Source organism: Macaca thibetana, chromosome 1 (genome assembly GCF_024542745.1).
Source record: "Macaca thibetana thibetana isolate TM-01 chromosome 1, ASM2454274v1, whole genome shotgun sequence".
Taxonomy (NCBI): Eukaryota; Metazoa; Chordata; class Mammalia; order Primates; family Cercopithecidae; genus Macaca; species Macaca thibetana.
In genome coordinates, this window is record NC_065578.1 from 60,600,903 (window position 1) to 60,625,824 (window position 24,922).

At 38.7% G+C, this 24,922-nt stretch overlaps 1 protein-coding gene across 8 annotated transcripts in view; it reads left to right on the top strand.

The window, feature by feature from the left end:
* The window catches only part of NFIA (nuclear factor I A), a 383,622-nt gene that overhangs the window by 330,975 nt on the left and 27,725 nt on the right, over positions 1-24,922 (top strand). For 6 of the 8 annotated variants that reach the window (XM_050804192.1, XM_050804202.1, XM_050804220.1 and 3 more), the window contains one exon: positions 15,900-15,991. The exons of the other annotated variants lie outside the window; for them this stretch is intronic. In XM_050804192.1, the coding sequence (XP_050660149.1) occupies positions 15,900-15,991 (92 nt within the window). The remainder of the gene's footprint in view (positions 1-15,899; positions 15,992-24,922) is intronic. 8 annotated transcript variants of the gene reach the window in all.

A 24,922-nucleotide genomic window follows, 5' to 3' on the forward strand; every position in this document is an offset into this window, starting at 1 on the left:
CACTCAAGCCTGGGTGACAGAATGAGACCCTGTTTCAAAAAATATATATACAATAAAAATAAAAGTAGGAAAACATGCCAAATGCCTTCTGTATTATCAACTTTTCTAGGTCTCAACTCCCTTATGTGTTAATGGAAATAACACTAACTGCTCTACTCACTCTGGTAGTCAGATTATCAGAACAAATGGGGTAACAGATGTGCTGTGCTGTAGACAGTTAAAAGTCCAAGGCATCATTTTTAATATCCTCTTATAATGAAATACAAATGGATGCCAGCCTGGAGCAGAGTATGTATTTTTTCACTAATCAGTTGCCTCTGGCACTAATACTAAACTTTGCAGCTGTGGCCAGAAAAACAGGGGGAAGGCAGATCTGGGGGGAAAAAATTCCTATGAAATAAATACATTTTAATGGGAATAATCCTTACCAGTGCCCTAAGAAACAGGGAAATGGGAGTGGAGCAAGAAGAATTTTTATACTGTTGATTTGTTTGGAGAAAGATTGATAGACTATGCCAGGTCTCTTTAGGATACTATGACAAATGGAAGCATGACCTGTAAGAGCATTTCACAACCAATGTGCTCCATTCCCACAGATTAACGACCTGTGTGGGTTTTGATACCTACTGAAAAAAGACCACTTCTTTTATTTATTCAATAAATGTTTATTGAGCATCAGCTATGTGCCAAGCATTCTTCTAGGTGGTAGGGTTCAGCAGGGAATCCCTGACCTTATGGAACTTTGATTCTAGAGAGGGAAGAAAGACAGTGAACGAAACAGTGAGTATGAAAGGTAGGTAGGATATAAGACGGTGATATGTAAGTGCTACATAGGGAAATCAAGCCGAGAGAGGAGGGATGCAGCTCTAAGCAGGGTGATCAGAGGAGGGCTATTTGAGAAGGGCAAATTTGAACAAAGCCTGGACAAAGATGAGAGCATGAGCCAGGATGCTGTAGGAGGAGAGGTTTCCAAGCAGAAGGACCAGCCAGTAGAAAGGCAGACCAATGTGTGAGATCAGGGAATGAAAGCAGGGGGTGAGGTCAGAGTGGAGTGAGGATGCATTTGGGGCCTCGGGGATGTAAATCACACCGGTTCTTACAGTCTTGTAAGGACTTCAGCATTTACCCTGAGTGAGATGGGGCAGAGAGGTAATACCACCTAGATTTTAATAGATACATCCCGAAGGTTTTGTTGAAAATAGATTGCCAGGAGCAAGAATTAAAGAATTAAAACAGAGAGTTAAAAAACTGGGTTTTTCCAATAAATAAAATGAGCATCTTCTACATGCCAGCCAGTATTCTAGGTACAAGGGATATGAAAGTGAACAAAACAGGCAAAAATCCCCTGCCCTGGTGGAGCTTACATTTTAGTGGAAGGGGATAAACAATAATTAAAGTATAAGTAAATTAGTGAGTTAAGGACCAGTAAGTACAATGGAGAAAACTAAAACAGGCAGGGTTGATGGGGAGGGGCACTATTGCAATCATCCAGGCAAGAGTTGCTAATGACCCGCACCAACGTGGGAGCAATAGGGGTGATGAGAAGTAAGTGGGTTCCGGGTATATTTGAAAGGTAGAGCTGACAAGACTTGCTGACACATTAGATATGGGTTGAGAAGAATTGGTGATGATGCCTAGGTTTATGACGTGAGCAACTGGGATAGAGTTGCCAGCAGCTGAGATGGGAAGACCACAGGAGGGGCATCTCTGGGTGAGGGGTAGAGATCAGAAGTTCGGTTTGACCAAATTATGTTGAGATGCCTATTAGACATCTTATTGCTGGACTAGTCATAATAACCTGCTGCCTATTGCAGCTGTTTGCAGGTGACGGGGTTTTTCTGTGTGCATCATCTCATTAAATTGAGAAGGGGCTCCTTTTTGAACATGTAATACAATTAATGAATAGACTAAGAGTCCTGAGAACAGCTCAGGCATGGAGGAAATCTTTCATTATGTCTGGGTCTGTTTGTGCTGTGGTAATTCAAAATATACAATTCTTTCTGTTAATTGTACTTTTAAGTTCCAATTTTTATATTGTAGATTGGAATCAACGTACTATAAAAATGAACTTTTCCAGAAAAAAATGAAGATTGGCATCATAATCTAGAAATATAATAGAAAGAGAAGAAACACTTTTGAATTATGATGGAAGATAAAACATGCATATTTTCTTTTTTTAATTAATTAGGAACACAAAAACTCAATTTAAAAATGCATAAAAGACCTATCAACATGTTTCTCCATGCCTTCTTCACTATGAACTTTGGATTTTTTTCAACTAGAATTCTATTAAAATAGAAGCATATAATAAGTTACCTTTATTATTTATTTTTATATCTTTGATGAATCTTGTATATATTTATTATACAAATGAATATGAATTCATTAGCCAAGAACATAACAATAATCTGTGACTGGGATTTAAAATTTCTCATATAATAATTAACATGTGTTGAATGCTTTTTGGTTAGCAAAGCTCTTTTTACATATATATTATCTCATCCCATCTTCTCAACCCTCCTATGAGGTCAGGATTTCATAGGCAAAGAAACTGAGATTGGAAGATGGAGGTTACATTCCCAGGTTAGTTTGGTAGGGACTCAAACGCAGGCCTTTCCATGCTCTTTCTGTCACTCCATCCTCATACTGTCACTGAACAAATTACAAACAATGTGACTAGATTTCTGGTTCTGTGGGAACCACAGCTGTCTGCTACTGTCTGAAATTAACAACAACAAAGTATTTTGCCTTTTTTTTTTTTTTTTTTTTTTTTTGAGACGGACTCTCACTCTGTCACCCAGGCTGGAGTGCAGTGGCACTGTCTCAACTCACTGTAACCTCCACCTCGCGGATTCAAGCGATTCTCCTGCCTCAGCCTCCCGAGTAGATGGGACTACAGGTGCCCGCCACCGTACCTGTCTAATTTTTATATTTTTTAGTAGAGACAGAGTTTCACCATATTGGCCAGGCTGGTCTGGAACTCCTGACCTTATGATCCTCCCACCTCGGCCTCCCAAAGTGCTGGGATTACAGGAATGAGCTACTGCACCCAGCCCAAGTATTTTGCTTTTACGGATGTGTCAGGCATTTTACAAATTGTTTGTTTGTTTGTTTGTTTGTTTGTTTGTTTTTCTGCAACAGAGTCTCTGTCACCCAGGCTGGAGTGCAGTGGTGCAATCTCAGCTCACTGCAACCTCCATCTTTCTGGTTCAAGTGATTCTCATGCCTCAGCCTCCTGAGTATCTGGGATGACAGGTGCCCACCACCACACCCAGCTGATTTTTGTATTTTTAGTAAAGACAGGGTTTCGTCATGTTGGCCAGGCTAGTCTCAAACTCCTGGCTTCCTCAGCCTCCCAAAGTGCTGGGATTACAGGTGTTAGCCACTGTGCCCGGCCCACTTTACAAAATGTTTTTATATATGTATTATCGTTTTTATATATGTATTATCGCACTTTGTCCTCAGAATAATGCTATGAAATAAATTCTCTTGTTACCCAGATTGAGAAAGACAAAGCATAGAGAGATAAGGTAACTTTCTCAAGGTCACTTAACCAGGGTGCCAGAGTCCTGATTTCCATCCAATTCACCTTCAACCTAGAGCTCATAGGCTTGGCTGTAACATGAGGATCTTTGCTTTAACCCAAAGCTCCTTTTTTTTTTTTCAGTGAAAACCCAATGGCAGAAATATAGAGGAAGATGTTAGTAGTTGTTTGTACTTCAGTATGAATTGGTTTCTGTTCCAGAGAGTGCGTCTTATTAGCAGGTAAAGGAAGAGAGCAGAAAGTTTGAGGGGAGACATAAGGACTGTGTTTCCTCTGTCAGAGAAGAAGCAGTAGATTTTAAGAAAGAATGAAAAAAAGGAGTTAGTGGCTTCCATTGACGGAACTTTTTTTTTTCATTAGTGATGCCTGGACTATGTTACTGTTCTTTTTCTTAATTTTAAAATTTTACATTCAATAAAATTCACTCTTTAATGTACAGCTCTGTGAATGTTAATAACATTCTTGTAACCAACACCACAGACAGGATACAGAACAATACCCAAACTCTCTCATTGTTCTCACCTACTCTTAGTTTAATGTCTGATGTCACTTAGTGCCAGGGAGCTTATTTTACTTTGCTCGATTTCCACATTGATTTTAATTCCCCTATCAGTGCTGCTGCTATCCCATCATGTTTCAAAAATTGAGAGATTATGAAAGAGACCCAAATACATACAGTATTTTAATCTATGGTAACAGTGGCATTTTATATTAGAGGAGCAAAAAGGGTTAGTCAGTCAAGTATATTGGGAGAGTCTGGAAAAAATATTTCTTGCATCAAGATAAATTTCAGCTGGAACCAAAAATATGATGTTAAGCCATAAAATAGCACAAGAAAATACAGGATAAATTTTTATAATGTTGGAGTAAAGAAGGGCTTTCTAAATAATGCCCAAAAACCAGCAGCCATGAAAGGAAAGTATCCAAAATTTATGCATGGAAAAAACACCATGAGTAAAGTCAAACGACAAAAGATAGAAGAAAAAGTGTAAACATACGTGACGGGGCTAAATTATCTAACATAGAAATTATTTTTAAAAGTGAGTAAGAGAAAGACCAACAATCCAATAGAAAGACTAGAAAAGGATATAAACAGAGAGAAAAGGAAAACATTTAAAAGACACCTCTTTCATGTAGCATGAGAGCAATACTGATTAAAACTTGAATGATATTTTCATCTATTATATTAACAGATCAAAAGGTGTCTTAACACAATATTGGTAAGTATGTGGAAAACAGACATTCTCTTATGCTGTTAAAGGACTGTAAATTGGTTCAACCTCTTCAGAGGACATTTTAGTTTTATATATATATAAAATTTAAATGTGTGTAATAAACTTTATAACACAAAAACATTAATGTTTAAATTTTGTCCCTATATTAGTACATATATAAATTTTACTTGTAAGCTGTGCATACTTGGTTTGGACATATGAACAAAACTGTACATAAAGTATTGATTGCAACATTGATTACAATAAGAGACTGGTAATAACTGAAACACCCACCAAGTGAGTACTGTACCTTAGGAACTCTTTAAAAATAAAAAGATAGGTCTATCTCCGTGAATTCATGGACTGATCGTTGAGTTATATTGTTATATTAATTCAGCAAAGGAGAGTGCTAAGAAATGTGTATGGAATGCTGCATCGGAGAGGGGGTGCATGTACAAATTGGATTGTATGTGGAAGGATAGAAACTAATAGTGGTTTACTCCAGGGAAAGGGACAAGGTTGTTGGCGGACAACTTTTTGGTGCCTTATCCAGTGAGAAAGATATTGCTAAGTTTTCAATCCTCCTTTTATATCAAATATTATGATTTCTTTATTCTTAAAGATATTTGTCTAGTGATCTAATAATAATCTTGTTTATACTAAAATGATGACAGTGATCAAAACCACATACTCACACATGGGGGAGTTCATAAAATCCTTGGCAATTTTTATACATCTAGCTTTTAGCTGTACTAACCTGAACTTTTGGAGTGATTCCAAAAATGTGTGATTTTTCTAGTAATGAATAATACTCTTTTCCCCCTCACAGAGCGCATGGGGTTCAGTGTAAGGTGAGCATTTTCATTCACAGTAGCTATTAGTTGGTTACAGGTTCTGCCTTACGAACCCATTAAATATAAATGTACTTGTACTATCTTATAGCATAATTTGTTATAAATGCTTTTTAGAGCATTTTAATTTTGTGTAGTCTAATATTTTAGTGTTTAAATTTTTTAAATGGAAAGAGAATTATTAAAAATCAAGCATTTTGATAGGTATTTTCATATGCATTACCTTAGTTGCATTTGTTATTATAAATCTGCACCACTGGAATTGTTAGCTCTTTTAGAGAAGATGAAACTGAGCAAAAGTTCAGATCCCAGTCTGTTGGACTCCAAAGCCCAGTATTTTCTACTCTACCAGGACACGTGTTATGTTTAGAGATGTCATATCATGCAGCTTTCCCTTGAAAATCATAAAACGCCCCATTAAAAATGTTTTACATTGCATCAAGAATAACACCATCTTGGGTACGTTGAAATAGATGAAAAAACGGAAACCAAAGCAGGAAAAAGATTAAGAGATAAGCACTGCAAAAAAAGAATAGGAAGAAGAACAGAACTTTGGACAATTCCATTCATTTGGGTTGTCATAACCCAGTCAACTCTTGTGTTCACCTTAGTTTTTTATTGTTTCAGATGACAGATGAGTTTAAGTCTCTATTTATGAAGATAATATATGGCATTTTAAGAAATTTGCAAAATACAGAAAAGCATAAAAAAGAAAATTATATTCTCCCATTATCAACTATTAACATTTTGGTCTTGTTTCCTTATCTTTTGTGTGTGTGTGTGTGTGTGTGTGTGTTTATACACATATAAGATGATTGCGACCATACTGAATATAATATTTAGTATGCCATTAATTCAAATTTTATGCCTTTCTTAAAAAAAAGTTAAGAAATGGGATTTTAAATAATTTTTACCTATATTTCCACTATAGAACATTAACTTTTCTTCCAACCTATGAAGTATGCTGCAGCATATCCTTAGACATATTTTTGTCCCCAACTCTAATAATTTTTTTAGGATATAGTTCTAGAATTGGAATTGCTAATACAAACAGTATGAACATTCCTCTTGATACACATTACTGCATTGCTTTCAGAAAGGTTGTGCCAATTTGTGTGTTTTCAAATTGCATACGAGTATGATCATAACGTTAACCCTTGAGAAGTTTGGGTGTTATCATTTTTAGTTGTTGGAAGGCAGATGTGTTGGGGATATAATGTCCCTTATCAGATATTAGAATCAGTAGTCCCTGATGAAATGATTTTAGTGTTTTTCTTTACTCGTATTAATTATATTAAAATTGGAATTCTAGGGATTTCCCATCCTATTTGCAAAGCCTCTCCATAGGGATCACCCTTTGGACTGTTCCTGTGAAGACAGTGACCTGTTGGACATCACAGAGGGGTAAAGCCTTAGTTGAAGGGCTGGGAGATTGGAGTAAATAATGTCCATTATACTGGACTCTATATAGAGAAGTTCAGAGAGGTTCAGACTTGCCAAGATCACATTTCTAGTAAGAGATCTAATGAATTCAATCCAGGATTTGCTGGTTTTTAAAATTTATTTTCTATTGACTGTGTTGCACTGTCTCCAAAAAAAAGTATTATTTGAGATTTTTAGGTTCCATTTGTGTTTAAGATTAAAAATTACTAGAAGTTATTTAAAAATCATCCATAATCTGGCTGGGTACGATGGCACACATCTGTAATCCCAGCACATTGGGAAGCTGAGACAGGAAGATCACTTGAGCCCAGGAGTTCAAGACCAGCCTAGGCAATATAATGAGACAGTGCCTCTACAAAAAATAAAATTTTCCAGGCGTGTGGCACACATCTGTGGTCCCAGCTACTCGGGAGGCCGAGGCAGGAGGAGGATCACTTGAGCCCAGCAGGTCAAGGCTGCAGTGAGCCATGTTAAAGCCACTGCACTCTAGCCTGGGCAACAGAGCAAGACCCATTTCAAAAAAGAAAAAAAAAATCATCCATAATCCCAGACTTCAAAGATAATCACCCTCTGTGCATATTTTCCAGTCATTTTCTGTGCATATTTTAATCATAATTGATCATGATATATGTGTGTATGTGTGTATTATACAGTTTTGTAAATGATTCTTATTTCATCTTATAAACACATTACAATGTCATTAACTATTATTTTAAGATACTATTAATGGCTGCAAAATATTCCAATGTATGGATGAAGCATTAACTTATAAGTTGGTTCCAATTTGTTGCTCTTATAAGTAGTGACGTAATGAACATCTTGTAGCATAAACCTTTATCTGTATTGTTAGTATTTGTGGAGGATAAATTCCTGAAGTAGATTTCCAGAGTTGCACTGCCTTTTGAGAGGCTGCAGAAGTCTTTCAAGAGGGAGCAATCCAATATATTGATCAAAGTTTCTTTTTTTAGCAAACCCCAGCCAAATCCAGGGTTTATTCCCTGTGGCTATTTAATATAACTTTCCCCTGTCCCTACCCATATACATGGTTGCTTCTGATCAATAAATATTTTCTTTCAATTGAGCAACACACAGCATACACATAAAAATAAATGACAGTCATAGAATTTGGATTCGCCATCAGAAATAAATTTAAATGAACTGAAACGAAGTTGTATTCTTAACCTTTAAAAACTATTATGAGAAAGAATGTTACAGGCAGTTCAAACAGACAGACTGTGGGCCAGGTGCAGTTGCTTGCCCCTGTAATCCCAGCACTTTGGGAGGCCATCACAGGAAGATTGCTTGAAACTAGGAGTTCCAAACCAGCCTGAGCAACATAGCGAGACCGCTACCTCTGCAAAAAATAAAAGTAAAAAAATTAGCTGGGCACCGTGGCACGTGCTTGTAGTCCTAACTACTAGAAAAGCTGAGGTGGGAAGATCACTGGAGCCCCCAGGAATTTGAGGCTGCAGTGAGCTATAATGACACCACTGCACCGTACTCCAGCCTGGGTGACAGAATAAGACCCTGTCTCTAAAAAAAAAAAAAAAAAAAAAAAGATTGGCTACAGGAAACACTCATTGCACTCATTGTAAAGTGCCTTCTTCTTGCACAGATTTTGGTCACATAAGGTCAAATCATCTCCAGTTGAAAGGTCTCTCTGGTCTCCTCTCTGTGTGCACATTATAGCATGAATTGTCTTGCACCTCCTTTTCTATACTTTTTACCCCAAATTCTGAGATAGCTTGACCTCCTACTGCCCTTAGGATCCTTAATACAAACAGAAATACCCACAGAGCAAAGCCATCTGGCCAGACTATTTCTTTTCATGATTTTTGTGAGTTCTTGGCACCTTAGACATGCCATGCAAATAGTTATCATACACGTTAAGCAATGCTAATATATTAAAGTTAGAATTCATTAGCTTTTCAGGAAGGAAGCTTGTGGGCATGTTGTTCTGTAATAATTGACTAGCGATAAGGAGGCTTTCATTCTGTGCCCTGAGGGTTGTGAGTTTTTGTTGTTGCTGTTGGTAACTTGTTTGTAAAGACAAAAGATTTGCAGAAATAATAGGATGAGGTAGCTGTACAGATGTGATCAAAATAATAGAAATACGGCGTAGTTGTCCTCTAGATGCTAAACATCTGGATAAAAACAACATCCATTCCATCTTGTGGGGATTTTGAAACCTCTGAATATTGGATCATGTGTAAGTAAGGCCTGTGGATTTTTAAAAGGCTGTTTCTCTAGCTATATAATGATATTAATAATACTAGCCCAGGCCTTGTAAACTTGTCAATACCAATTGATTTCTTTGAAGGAGAAACATTCCGATATTTTTCCAGCATTTCTTTTGTGACCTTGTAAGAAATAGTGCTGGTCAGATTTTTAAGTGAGTTCAGTTGTAATGGTTTCATTTAGAAATTAGCCAATCTATTTTCTAACAGTTTCTGCATTTTTTTTAGACACGAAAGTTTTCTCACAGGGCCTTTTTTTTTTTAATAGCATGACAGTGCAGTTAAAAGATTTGGGAAATTATTTCAATGAGGTATTTAGCCACCTCCCTGTTTCAGTTTGCAACTGAATGCTTCTTAGGCACATTTCCTTTACTGCCAGGAGTCACTGATAAACATTTAATAAAACTGCAATTTGAATACCCAGGATTCTGTTTAAGTCTATATTCCTGAACTTGTTTTGATTACTTTTGTCTAATAACTGGCAAATTTTGAGCAGGTAGTAGAATCATATAGTAAGACTATTTTGAATGAAATTGAATTTTCGACTAGCTTTAGAGGGAGGCTCCCACACATGAATATGTCTGAGTTTCTGAAAATGAGGGAACACATGAAGGTGCATCTTGATATTTGAGATGAGCAGAAAAGGTTTAGAGTGGAGGAATGTCTAGTTGCCTTAACAGTGATTAGAATTGAAATTTGGTGTCTGTTTATTTTGTAAATTATTTCCTCCTCTAAAAATAAATTCAACAGGCTTCTTCCCCGTCATTTGAAACATTCAGGTCCCTGATCATTGAAATGCTACCTTTCCTTGCTGTATGGCAAAATGTAATTTGCAAGTTGCCTGTTTTCTCCTTTCCCTCTGCAATTGCTAGCTCCATTCCCTGCCTCTGTTCCTCCAATTGTGCTGTGCCCTTGGTGGCCTCAGTCCACTGGAACCTGTCAACCAACACATCTTTCACAGCCCATCCCAGAAGCCCTCTCCATCTCCCCTGTAAAGCTTGTCCTGTTCCTCCTGCCAGTGTCACTTTTCTGTCCTTTACACCCTGCAGAGTTTTATTTATATTACTTTTAGGCACTCGTGTTTCCATCTTCTGTACTTATCTCTCCCCATTAGGCTCTAACATGTTAGGGATAACAGTGTGTCTCACTCGCCTTTGCAGCCTCCATAGTGCTCAGTACAGAGCCTGGCACGTAGCAAGTGTTGAAATATCTCTTGGAGAGAGAGGAAAAAAATGAATCTATTAAAATGTCTCTATGATGCACTGCGGAAGCTAGACTTGGTGGATCGAGTTTAAGGGAATGAAGAGGGGGTGAATGTTTGCTACTTCCGTATATTTGGAGTCTTTGATAAAACAGACCAATTTTTCTTCAAACTTCATGTCGGTTTATAGACCAGGCTGCCAGGGTTTAGGGTACCTCATCGCTTCCTGCATCTGGAAGTAAATTCAGAACCTCAAAGCTCACCCTGCCGTATATTTTCTGCCAAGGTTCCTCACATTTTCCTCCTAGCTGCGGCCAGAGGAGCTGGCTGTCACTCAAGTAGGTCAGGCCCAGGTGAAACCAGCCACTTAGCCTCCTTCTGGGCACCCTGTGGGTATATGGAGGGCTGTTTGTTCAAAGAGCAGCTCTCCTTTCAGGTTTACCCTTTACACAGAAGAAATCTGGCTAAATTTTCTCCCTTTTCTGCCTTTCTGTGATTACATGTATTTTAGTGATTGCTAAATTTGAACTAAACCTTGAAACTAACTACCTGCTTTCAAAACCAACCAATATGAATTCACATTTTCTAGTTTGTCAGTTTTGGGGAATTTTATTAATATTATTTTTATCTTAAAGAAACATCAACTGGCTGAGTGTAGTGGCTCATGCCTGTAATCCCAGCACTTTGGGAGGCCAAGGTGGGAGGATCACTTGAGCCCAGGAGTTTGAGACCAGCCTGGGCAACATAGGGAGACCTCATCTCCACAAATAATTTTAAAAATTAAAAGGGCATGATGGCACATGTCTGTAGTCCCAGCTACTCAGGAAGTTGAAGTACAAGAATCATTTGAGCTCAGGAGGTCAAGGCTTCAGTAAGCCATGTTCATGCCACTGCACTCTAGCCTGGGCGACAGAACCAGACTCCATCTCAAAAATAATAAAGAAATATCACTGACATCGGCATAAATATTTTAGTATCTTAATATCTTCTTCTTCAGTCATATTTTTTCCAAAGACAAGACAAAAGCATCTCCACTCAAATCAGTTTGACCACGTTCTCAACACCATGTTCAGGTGTAATTGTTGAGTGAAGGCTATTACAGACTCCAAACTAATTCATCTGGAAATGCCATGATTCCTTTTTGCGGATATATCCCTTATACCTTCCCATTTGGGAAAAGCAAAAAGGAAACCTACCACAGGAGCAACAAAAACTGGAATTTGTTTGGCTAGCAGTCAGTGAGCCACATTCATTTCTGAGGACGTAGAGGCGGTTCGGTCCTCTCAGGGACATCCGCCATGATAAAGAGCAGTGCTTGGTCCCAGCACCTTGGGAGGCCAAGGCGGGAGGATTGCCTGAGCTCAAGAGTTTGAGACAAGCCTGAGCAGCATGGGGAGACCCCCATCACTATTAAAAAAAAAAAAAGCAGCACTGATGGGTGATTCCCCCTACTAACCCTCTCCACCCCACTCCCTCGTGTCCATGTACCCCACAATGCCCCTAGAGATAATTCCTAGCATCCTCAGAGGCCCTGTCAAACTATTCTTCATAAAGAGAGAACTGTTCTTGAGCCATTCCCCAACTGATCTTAGGAAGGCAGGACCGGTATTGTCTAAGTGAAGGATTAGAGAATTAGCAATGCCTACCCTAAGAGGGTAACACAGAAAGAACGCAAATTTTCTGGATATGGGATCAAATTCTGGTTTGGAATTTTGAAATTTACTGCTGTAGTGCTGGCCAAACTAAGACTCTTGGATAATGTGAGGAAATACATTAGAGAGAGAGAGACAAAATATGGTCAGATTAGTGTGAATGAGAGCTTGCCAGAAGCTTCTTATAGGAACATTCTTCAATATTAGGAAAATGGTTCATAGCACTATCGCTAATATAGGTAAAATGGCTGCTAAAACAAAAAGCAAACACTTTCTGTTTCAGAAGCAGCCAAATAATCAATTATTTGATTTTTAATAGTCATGTTTGCCATGAGGATTCTTATAATGAGATTATGTAGCCAAGTTGATTTCCCTGTTGACTTTATCAATAAGTCATCAAGCACTTCTGAATCTCCCCTCCAGAATTCTCAAAAATGTCCTACAGTAATCTCCCCAGAATTTTCTGGATTTTATGATTTTTCATAGCTCTACCTACAGCTTTGATTATTGCTGTTGTAAATAAGTCAAGAATTATAATTAAGAAGGATATGAATATGATATATCATAGTATACACAGTTGTATGTAATGAATTACCTTATTGCCCCTTTACTTGATATTCATGTTGTAAGCTCTTAACTGTGCATGTATAATTGATTCACTATGGTAAATGTGATTGTTTTAACAAAAAGTTTCAATTAAGGTTTTATTCAACAGTGTAATTCCCTTATTCAATTGTTTCTCTAGGAAAATCAAATTCAACTTATGTTGTATCTTTTTTGGGACTACATCCTGTTATAGGTGACCACCCTGCTGGAATAATAGAAGATGAGTCAGAATTTCGTTCTTCCTTCCTTTATTTTCCCTGTGTGCTTTTCCCAGAAGCTAGCTTTCTATGGAATAAATTTGCCTGGGCACCATTTGTCCCATTGTTTCACTTGGGTACTCAAAGACTAGTAGACTTTTGTAGTTTATATATATATAAATGCAAACCCACTAGCACCTCTCTTACCATTGTTCTCTTTTTTAAAGAACTAGAATAAAATTTGGAGAAGCTCTGGTAGGCCTTGAGAGTATGAAAGGGCTTCTGGGATGTTGTAAAACTAAGACTGCAAGTTTTGTCCCATGACTGAAGAAGGGAAAGTATCTGATTGTTGGCCTCATAGAAATTTTGCATAGCTAAAGTATTTGTATGCTAAATCTTATTTCTTTTTTTTTTTTTTTTTTTTTTTTTTTTGAGACGGAGTCTCGCTCTGCCGCCCAGGCTGGAGTGCAGTGGCCGGATCTCAGCTCACTGCAAGCTCCGCCTCCCGGGTTCACGCCATTCTCCTGCCTCAGCCTCCCGAGTAGTTGGGATTACAGGCGCCTGCCACCTCGCCCGGCTAGTTTTTTGTATTTTTTAGTAGAGACAGGGTTTCACCGTGTCAGCCAGGATGGTCTCGATCTCCTGACCTCGTGATCCGCCCGTCTCGGCCTCCCAAAGTGCTGGGATTACAGGCTTGAGCCACCGCGCCCGGCCTAAATCTTCTTTCAAATGGAGAAATTGAGGTTAAGCAAAAATAGATGATGGGATATAATATAGATACCTTTCCCGATTTAGTAAGCTTGCTATAGTGAAACTGTCTTCACAAAAAAATGACACCCCCCCAACCCCCAGAATGGCTTCTGTGTTGGGATCAGTTAGCATGCTTGTTTTGGATGTCCCCGGTATGGTAAGAATGTCATAGGAAATCCTGCTATGCGTCTATGATGAGCAGCAGGCGGGTGCACACTGTTCTATTAGGGCCATCAAACATGGACTCACGTTTCAGCGTCTGTCATCAATCACTCAGCCTTCATACCTTAATATACCCTTCATTCCTTTTTGTTCCTTCTCAACCTACCTACCTATTCATGTGTGAAAGAACACTTTTTTCCCTAACCACTAACAGGTTCAACAGGTTATTTCACCTCCTAGCTGCCTCTTTATCCCTCCCACATCCTCTTTGTACTCTAAGAGCAGGGGAACACACTATCAGATAATTATACTCTATCATTTTCAATTTATAAACTTTATGTTGCTGTTTCTCAAAGCATATCAATAAAGCCATGGGGTGAATGGAACACTTAATATAGATTATTTTACTGAGCTTTTAAAAAAATTAAATTACCCCCATGCCAGTAAGTGAGAGGTACATGCAGAATGGCTAAAGGCGGAGGTATTTCTCAAATCTATTCAAATTAATCTGGCATAGCGTGGGCTAGAGACAAAATCAGTAGATCCACATTGCTAGACAGTATGACATATACATTTAGATCATTTTAAATAAAGTCATTACTGAATAGATCCTCCTTAAACAAATACTATTATCACAAAAAATGTTTCTTATTTAAATGAGACATCAAGGACCCTCATGCTCAACCTCTGTTCAGTGCCATTTTAACACAGCCACGTCCACATCCACATGACCATTGCAGATCTGTTTGGGTGGCTTAGCTCTTACCAAAGACAACCAACAGGGCCTGGGCCAGATGGTGGAAATTTTATCCCTAGAGTTGTTTAATGAGAGAAACAAGAAGTATGAGCAATTTTCTGTAAAACAGAAAGCCAGAGTAAGAGGAGCAGATGATGTCAATAAGGAAAAAAAAATCTGGCAGGAATTTGATATCATGCCCTCAATTATCTGTGTTTTAAAAAGTTGCATATCCTGATTGTTTCTTACATGGTGTTTGTCTAGAGTTAGCTTAAAAACCTAGATTGTTTCTTAGATGGTATGTGTCTAGAGTTAGTTTAAAAACCTTAGGCCTTTTTAATTATTGTTAAGACATTTGAAATTTTTAAGTAACTGTCTAAAGATTCTAGCTCAGAGGAAGAATGTGAACAAATCCTTGGAGTTGGTGATAAAGAAGTGAATTGCAGGACACCAAAAGACAAAATGTACCTTTGGATTTATGAGCCAGTGAAACACCAAAGCCACTGAATTTTTTCCCACTAAAGTAGAAAGAAGCTGTTAAGTACAAATACGAAAACCAACAACAAAACTTCCATGAACCAAGAAAGGATAGTAAACTGAAGTGTGTTACCTGAGGTTCCAGTGTGATATCTTAGTTCACAAAGGGTCTTGATAGTTTATGCCTGAACAGAAAGGTCCTAGGATGAGAAGACTACAAATGTTAATATGAAAAGCATATTTTGTGCATCATAAAGGTTCTAGACACAACTGGGCCTATAAAGACAGCTTATTCTGAAATGGTTTTCTACCTCCTTCCTGGAGAACCCATTAGTTCCTTCTGTAAAGATTCCTCTTCCATCTCTAGCTGTAGAGGCACAGGACCATTTCCTGATTTTTTTAGGAGTGTAACGGTGTGAAAAGCAAGCTTGTAAAATGAACTGCTTTCCTCCCCTTCCTACCTAATTTCTTTCTCCCTCTGCTCTAAAGACTAGGATATCTCTTTCTGACCCCAGAGCTCATGTTTAACTCAGAAAGTATACTTTGCAAATGTCCTGCATGTTCTAATTTGTATGGTAGAAGGAGAAAATAGCTCGTCTGAGCATCAGTTTGACATCATTATATCCCAACGGTCTTTGGAAGCCAATCCGCCTTCCCCCTTTTTTGACTATCTAAAATGCCCTTGCTAGCCAGACCCCTTTGCTAGCTACAGTGTTTGCACATTTCCTTGTTAATCAGCTGCGTCGGCTCAGAGACTGTGTGTTTTGGTGTTGTTTGTGTGTGCAATCTCGTGCCGCTTCCTGAACGCATGTGTCCCTTCCCTTCACAGCCTACTCGACACCCAGCACCTCCCCCGCAAACCGATTCGTCAGTGTTGGACCACGGGATCCAAGCTTTGTAAATATCCCTCAACAGACACAGGTGGGCCGCTCTCATCTTTTCTGTATGTGGTGCAGCTTGTATTATTCATCAGGTGCATTTTAACTTGTCTTTTGGCACAAAAGGCCGCATTTTCCAGACCCTGTCCAGTCTTCCCTTTCCTCCTGATCCCAGCCACATTTCCATGTGTTCTCAGAAATCACAGAAAACTTTGCCTGCAGTTTTTGCTTCTTGTATCGAGTGGGTAGAAGAAGAGCTGTTTTAGCTATGGCAAAAAAGGTTTCCCAGGGTTAGCTAGTGTGTGTTCCCTCTTAGGAATTCATGGCCCTGTAAATGCAAGCAGACAGAAGCAGGCCCCTACAGAACCTGAAAGTAAAACCAGTGACATCAGAGTGCATGCTGGGCATGGAGGGACCAGCCACTCCTCTGTATTCATTAGAGGGTCCCCAGGAACCTGGCAAGCTTTCTGAAAGAGAGAGGGGAAAAGGGTGCATGAGCCCTATTAAGTTGCTGGTGTTGGTCCAGAAATAAGACGTGTTTGTTAGTGGTTACTGCTGGCCACGGGGGAGCAAGGTGCGGTGGGTGGTGAGGGGTGTGTATGAGTCATATCTGAAGCAGGTGATTGAGAGAAGAGGACTGCCCAGACATCCAGAGCTTGTCTGCCCATAGACAGTTGTGTTTTGTGCTAGTCCAGGTCAAGGAGAAGAAATCTTTTTGAAAAGTTTTGGAATGGCTGCTGTATATTGAGAAACAGTAAAAGACTTTTTAAGTTCAAAGTTAGTATAGGTAGAGGCATTTAGAGGTTTATGAAATAGAATTACATTCACGTTTTGAAATAAACTACTCTCTGATTTCCTAATTAGAACATGACCATATTTTATCATAATTAACCTAAGGAAAGTATTTTCTCTGTAAGGTTCTTAGCACGGTGTTTGAAAACATTCTTGGAGCAATTTTGTGCACATGCCTGTGTGTGGAATCTCCAGATGCCTAATTTATAACTATTCGCCTCCGTTTATAAAACTATGGCCAGGTGCATATGAATGGAATAGATTTGCCTTCCTGGGTCCCTTTGCTCCCTCTGTAAAGGGCTTTGGTTTATTGCTATGTCGACAGCACAGGTTAAACTGCATTGTATCTGAAGCCTTCCTCACACTGAAGCAGGGTCACAGAAAGTACAGCATCAGCAGAGAAGGCAGCTGGGAGGAGAGGGGGAGCCAAAAGGGGAGAGAGAAGGTTAACTCTTGAATTTCCCACCTCTGTTGTTTCTTCTTAAACTGGCCTGCACATGGCATCTGAGATTAAAATCTCCTATTCAGTACCTCCCATAAAATTCTTTCAGTTATTTGCTTATTTTAAACATACCTTCAAATATTCAAACACTTTTCTGGTGAATTTGAAGTTGCATAATTACCTGTAAAGCATTAAAACAGAAGAACATAATTTAATTCTGTACATTTGGCGTAAGTGTCCAAGTTCAATGAGAGGGGGAGAACTGGAGATAGTGGCTCTATATTGGATGATTCATTTTCCCAAAGCACGAATGTCCTCAAGTTGCTTCATTAAGAGCCTTTAAAATGCAGCTTTGAAATGTCCTGTCTGTATTTTACATAGTATTTTTTATATAAGCTGTGATTCACAGCCCTGAAATTGTACGCTGTGTTCCATTCAATTTCTCTCTCTGTAATCGAAATGTATTATATTCCACTGTGGCTTTCCTTCACAAATGCCTCACTTAACCCAGAATCTGAGTGTTCGTAACGCTGACCACAAAAATTCAATTCTTAAAAATCCAGATTTTCCACGCATCTGGATGAATGATGTCATGTAGGCCCAATATTGGCATCTGGAACTGAATTTTTTTTTTTTTTTTTTTGGTTTCTGTTAAATATTTGGCATCATGGGGACAACAGCTTAAATTTTTCTTACCACAATGACACCTGCCACATTTGGCTTGAAGAAAGTCATTCCCAATTGTCTAATGAGAAACTATGCTAATAGAGTTGTCATTTTACCCCCAAAAAAAGATATCTTGAGGTAAAAATTATGTATTCTAAATATTTTAATTTTAAAGCATATATATTAACTCTTTCCTTAAATGAGGGATTATTTTCTGGAACCACTTAAAGTGTTAGATATATGTAAATGTAGATAATAAAAATAATAATATACCTGAAAAAAGAAGTTCCCTTTCAAGAGGACATTGTTCAGAAGAGGAATTTTTGACAAGAATTTTTAAAAATATAATTAGAACATGGTCTGCATATTTCCTAGGCAAACTTGTGTTTTTCTATATTGACACCCTTGATATATATAGCATGACATTTATATTAATTGAATTACAGGAAAAGTTATCTGGGAAAACAAAATTTTGCTTTCTACCTATGGAGGAATAAGAATTGAAGCGTCACCCAAGCAGATACTTAAGCTTTCTAAATGTAGAAGCAGTATCTTGTACATAAATCTATAAACAAATGCAAACTAAAATGGCCTTTCTGCTCCCAAAGACCAGTTTCCAGTGGAAATCTCTTAAAATGTCTGAAGCATCATCCTGTAGAAGATGGAATTGATGGGGTCTCTGTTTTTTCAAGTGGGTAGAAATTGAACCAATGCAGGCATCATAAGTAGGCAGCTTTCCGACTATCATGAGATCTTTTTTAAGAAAAAGAGTTATTTGATTGTATATAGCTTCTATGGGGCATTTTCTATGTACTAAGTCCATCAAGTATGTGATGCACCTAATCTTTATAGTCACCTAATAGGCTAGATCTCTATTTTATAGATGTGGAAGCTGAGACTAAGGAGACTGTTGATTTTCCCAAGGCCATACTATAGTCAGGAGTGGAGCAAGAATTTGTACCCAGTTCTGTCTGACACCAAGGCCTATGCCCTCTAACCACTGTACTATGTTACTGCCTCATGAGCTGGTGAGCTCTTTTCCCTGGGGATTTTCTAACAGACACTGATGCTCACTTCTCAGGAATACTACTGGTGGAGTCCCTGCTTTTATCCCTGAGACTGCATTAAAATCTAATCTTGAGTGTATACCCCCAAAAATGGAAAGCAAAGTTTCAAAGAGATATTTGTTTGCTTATGGTTGTAGCAGCATTCTCCACGATAGCCAAAAGGTAGAAGCAACCCAGGTGTCCATTGACAGACGAATGGATAAACAAAACATGGTGTGTACGTAGAATGGAATATTACTCAGCCTTTAAAAGGAAGGAAATTCTGACACACGCCACAACGTGGATGAATCTTGAAGACATTATGCTCAGTGAAATAAGCCAGTCACAACAAAATAAATACTATATGATTCTACGGATGTGAGGTACCTAGAGTAGTCAAATTCATAGAAATGGAAAGTCGAGTAGTGGCTGCCAGGGGCTAGGGGGAGGGCAGAATGGGGAGTCAGTGTTAAAGGGGTGCAGAGTTTCAGCTTTGCAAGATGAAAAGAGTTCTGGAGATGGATGTTGGTGATGTTTGCACAACAACATGAACGTACCGAATCCCACTGAACTGTACACTCAAAAATGGTTAAGATGGTAAATGTTACATTGTGTGTATTTCACCACAATTTTTAAAACAGAATCATTAAATAAGCTCTAAAGTCCTTTTCACCTCTTAGGAGTTAAAAATTCTGTGAAACAGTCAGGGCAAGTGGACTGTTGATCAGAGTAATCATGTGCTGACTGCTCAGAAAAGCACTAATGATCATGCCCAGCACATAGTGGGTACTCCGCATACATTGGCTGAGTCTAAATGGTTCAGAAGGAACTTTACAAAATATGACTTTTTCTTATTATATTCATAATACATGTTAATTGTGGAAAATACAGATGAGAAAAAGGATAAAAATCACTTGTAGTCCTACTATTAACATTTCTATATAAATCCATCCAGAGTGTTTCTGTGCATACAAATATATTGCAAAAAGTGAGATCATATTATATACACTGTTTGGTAGCCTGCTGTTTCTTCCCCTTAACAGTATATTATGGCCTTCTTACCATGTAAATTGGAAAAATTGAATATTGGCTTTTATTGCATCTATTCATCATCTGTAATGATTGGTAGGGAAAGATAACATGGGTAATTGAAAGCCATTTTTCCTCCTCTTTCGCTTGTAGTCTGTTTTTTTCTCCAGAGAATTCCTCCCTTGACTGAAGCAGAATTGCCTTCCCTTTAGCCTTGCCTTGAGCTAGTTTTCTTTCAAACTGCCTTCCAGTTGCATTGCATATCTCGCCCTGGCTTTCGGCTTTGTTCGAACATTCCTGCCTTATCTGTCCCATTCTTTTGCCTCACTTGTCTGCTACCTCTGCTACCATCATTTGCCTCTCGTTTTTCTTCCTCCTTCTCCATATCGTTTTTCTTCCTCCTTCTCCATATCGTAACTGATCATTGAGATGAGAGGTGGCTACCTCCTTACAGCCTTTAGAACAACCATCAACACTGAGAAACTGTGGCCGCTTGTCCCACCTTGAATCTCTTATTTTTCAACATTGTCCCGTGACAGCTGATATTAACCTACAGAAAGGTCTCTGGGGTATACAGTATTTACTTCACTTTAGACACTGTTAACGTGCCCTGCACGCCCACTGAATGATATAATGTAATGATAGGGAACCTGCCATTGTTTCAAATAGCAGAAAGCCAATGGCCATTTCAGTTGCATCCCATAACTTAATCTGATCCCTGAAAATGAGAACCATTAAGAGGAGGCATTTATTTAAAGAAAAAAAAAGTTAATATTTCATCATCAGGTAATAAATAGAAATACCAATTTCCACGCAGGAGGACTGAGCAAAGAACTCATTTTGATTCAGGTTCTAGTTTAATCAAAAGGTTTAAATAAAATGCTTCACCTGCAGAACTCCAATGAGGACTAATTCTTTAAAATGAAAAATGAGTGCAAACAATATTAAAAACAGGCATTTCCTCCTTACCACCCAAATCTATCACTGTTTTGCATCAACAGAATCGTGGTATCCGAAATGCTGTTTAAAACCAAATTACCATTCAGACTATTAGAAGAATCACTTGGCATGGCATGGGCCCGATTTGTTGACAAAAAGGCACAGGTGCTATAACCTTTGCTTAATAAATCATTTAGCTGCCTGACTTGCAAGCAGTATGATTGCCTTTGCCTCATGAAATTTACAAATGCATGCACAAGCCACACACTTCACTGTGTTGGAAGCCGGCTGATCTGGTGAGGTCCCTGCATAGCTAAAGTATGGTCATGACACCCCTTGTCTGCCTCTGGCGGGGGTGCACCCAGAATGGGAGAGGTAGAGATCATGGAGAGCATTTTGAGCTGTTGCCATTCTGTGTGTCATATTCCTGAAGCTCTACCTGAGAAACCAAAGCTTAGGCCATCTGTGGAACTCTTCGTAAGTTCCTTTCTTCAATCATTTAGTGTTTACTTAATTACTTAATATAGCCTCAACACCTACAAAGTACAGGGAATAAAAACTCTCCCCGAGTTGTTCGAAGTCTAGCAGAGGAAGCATATGTGAAGAAATAATAGTAATGACAACATCAACATCAATAATGCAGTGTAATACCAGTACTATAAGGATTTGTCTAAGAGGCTTTAAGACAGCAGAGTTGGGTATAAGAACTTTCCAAAGAGTGGAAGCAGCAGAAGAGGCTGGATAGTTTTTCTGTCCTTGTCCTTGTCCTTGTCTAGCTTGGGCCTAATGATATAGTTCTTGTACACTTTTCCCTGCTTTTAACTTTTGCCAATCAGATGGTAGATCGTGTTTTAGCCCATCCCAATAAGAGAGACATGTTCAGTTCCATCTTCTCTGGACCAGATAAAATTAGACTCCTTTACTGCTGCACAAGGCTCAACCAGTAACCCCTTCACCCCTCATTTCCAAGAAACACCCCCTCCTAGTGGTACATCCTCACTTGCCCACCCCGGCTCACTTGAGATTGCATTTGAGTTAGCTGAAGCCATTCCCGGGCTCCTGGCCACCCTGACAGGAGCTGCCTGGGTGTAGAAGGTTAGTTAGCACACAGAAGTTCAAGGAGCAGCAGCAGAGTTACAAAGGCAGGAAACTCAGATTTCCTTAGAGAAAAAAAAAAAATTATATATATATAATTTATATATATATTTATTATATAAGATATATTTTAAAATTTATTTATTATTGTAACAAATGTATATTATTTATTATGATAATAAATAATAATTATAATTATTAAAGAATAATAAATATTTATTCATTATTATATATAATAAATAAATTTATCTCTCTCTCTCTCTCTCTCTCTCCCACCCTGCAACCCTACTTCATCTTCTAATTAGAAGTGGATTTGAGCATTTCAGTTTCAAGCCCACACAGCTGAAAACTCCCAAGATTAGAGAGGAATGGCAGATAAAATTCCATTTTCTCCTGACTTTGAGCCAAGTTCAATGTCTTATTGGCCAAATGAGTATTCTACAGCACCCATGCATGCTAGGTTCTGTGTCTACACTCGCTACAATACTCAAGAGCCCTCTAAAGTTGGTGCTACATCTCCATTTTACAGATGAGGAAACTGAAGTCTCAGAAGAGTACATTTGTCCCTTGGTAATTGAGGTAGCTGAGATTTGAACCAGTCTCCAAAACTTATGTTTTTCCCAAATACTTATCTGCATCCCCAATTGTTTGTAGTGAAAGGTTACTGACCATTTTCTCTTTAAAAGAGTCTAAGATTGACTCACACTCTTATATCAAGGAATCAGAAGCCTTGAGGTTAGTCCCAGTGCTGCCTGGCTCCAGTGGGACTGTGCTGAACTTGGTTCTTCTGAAGATCTGCCCCAGTCTCCTGCTTATGTCTCTGTAAAACCAAGACTGAATTCATTCTCTCATCCTGCCTGGGAAGAAGACCTTTACTAATGATATTAGTCTGCATCTGTGAGAACAGCTAGCCTTTGTCCAGAGACCAGATAGCAGAGCAGCTAAGATAACTCCTTTATTTTCAGATTTTAGTTGAAGCTTTATTCCATCACTTAGAAGCATTCTCTGTGTTTTATTTTTGTTGTTGTTGGGTTTTTGTTTTTTTTCCACAGTAATTCAATTTATCTAGTCTAGTTTTTTTTAACTGTAAAATAGTGAAAATAGTGAGATATAAATGTGTGTGTATATATATACACACACACAACCCTATGGTTTTGAGTCTTAAATTCTGTTAGTGTAAAAAAAGTGTTTAACACCTAATGAACACCTAACAAATGATAGCTTTCATTGTTTGGTTAATAACTAAACTCTTACTTTCTGGATTACAAAGTATTTTCTCATTCAATTATAAGAGTTAACCTTTGAAGTAGGCAGAGCTATTATTATTGTTATCCCCACTGTATAGGTTAAAAAAACTGAAGTTTAAAGAAAGGAAGTGACTTTCCCAGAACCACATATCAAGAGGTCGGTAGAGCCAGGACACAAATCCACTTCTGATTCCACATGTCCTATGAAGGAAGGACTTGTGTATCAGCCATTCAGCACCTGCTGTTCTATGGTCAGAACCTACTTACCAAAAGCAACCATCTAACAAATTAGGAAGCCTCCCCCTACCCCCTGCAAGATCCTAACCCTGTAGGTTGCTCCATTGAGCATCAGCCTTAAAGGTGCCCAAAAGCCTATTTAAATTGGGCACGGCTATTCTTCCCTTGTACAGGCAGCAGCATAAGTGCACTGTTTCTCCCCTTATGCTAAATTGTGCCTGAGAAGGGCCTTCCCAAGGGGAGATGATGTCTCTGAGAGTGGTAAGGACTGGCAGGAAGTGAATGCATCCACCCAGAATCTAAAGGGAAAGGAGGTACCTAAATCGAGGTGGTGCCTGGTCATTTTTTCTCATATGTTCTCAGCTCCAGTAGCAGGTGTTGAATAGTAAGCAACACCTCGCAGAGTTGAGTTACTCATGCAATCTGCTTCGCCTCCCTCCGTACTACTGTGGGCAGGAGTGAATCGTCCCAGCTTCCCCAGCTCCCACACCAACCTGTAAGTTCTTGACACATTCTCTTCACATACACTTGGCGGCTGACTCACTGACAGGCTATGAGACACTCTTAAAATAAATTTTTCAATAAACAGAGTCTTTGTCTTTCAGGTTTTAATTTGGCAGCATGTTGTAGACATGCCACAAACTTCACTTCTGGACAAAGTTTGAGCCATTAATTCTAGATACTGTTCACCTTTTCTCTCCATTCCTGTTCTTCCTGTCACCTTTGCTCCACAAAGATTTGGAGGATCTTCTTAGTTGAAACAGATTGATGATTATTGTAATAATTAAGGTCTCTACCATAGTATCTGGCACACAATAGGTGCTCAGTAAATACTGCTTCCCTTCTTGATTCCTTTTTTTTAGTATTAAAATGAGAACAGTGGCAGTAGAGAAGGAGAAGGTAAAAAAGAGATTTCACAGGAAATTTTACATTGTATGGGAGAAGAAGGGAAAAGACCAAAAATCTGCTATCCATTCAGTTAGCACTTGGAACTGTGGGAAAAGGGGGACAGAAAATGATGTCAGGAAAACAGCTGGAGAAAGGAGCTGTGAGTTGGTGGAGAGAACTGACAGGAAGTAGATCAGAAGTTGATGATAGCCGTGCATGGAACTTAGAAAACCATAGTGCCAAGTGCAGAAATGCCATCAACATTTCTAGCTGTTAGATGGGTCTCCATAACAATGCTTCTGATCAGTGACATTCCAGGGTACTAAGGGAAAGGTACTGGGTACTTAGCAGGTTTCTCTGGGGGAACAGGAGGGAAAGTCAGGATTTGAGGAGTAGGACAGACCTGTTCTGACATCGTGGCTGTGCCATTTATCTCAGTGGTCTTGTGTATCTTACCCTTTAAAATTCAGCTTCCTCTTCTGTGAAATGGAGGCAATAATAGTATCTACCTCATAGAAGAAACCCCAATTAAGTGTGGTGTAAGGCAGGCAGGATTATTTTTCTCACGTAACAAGAAATCTGTGAGTGAATGG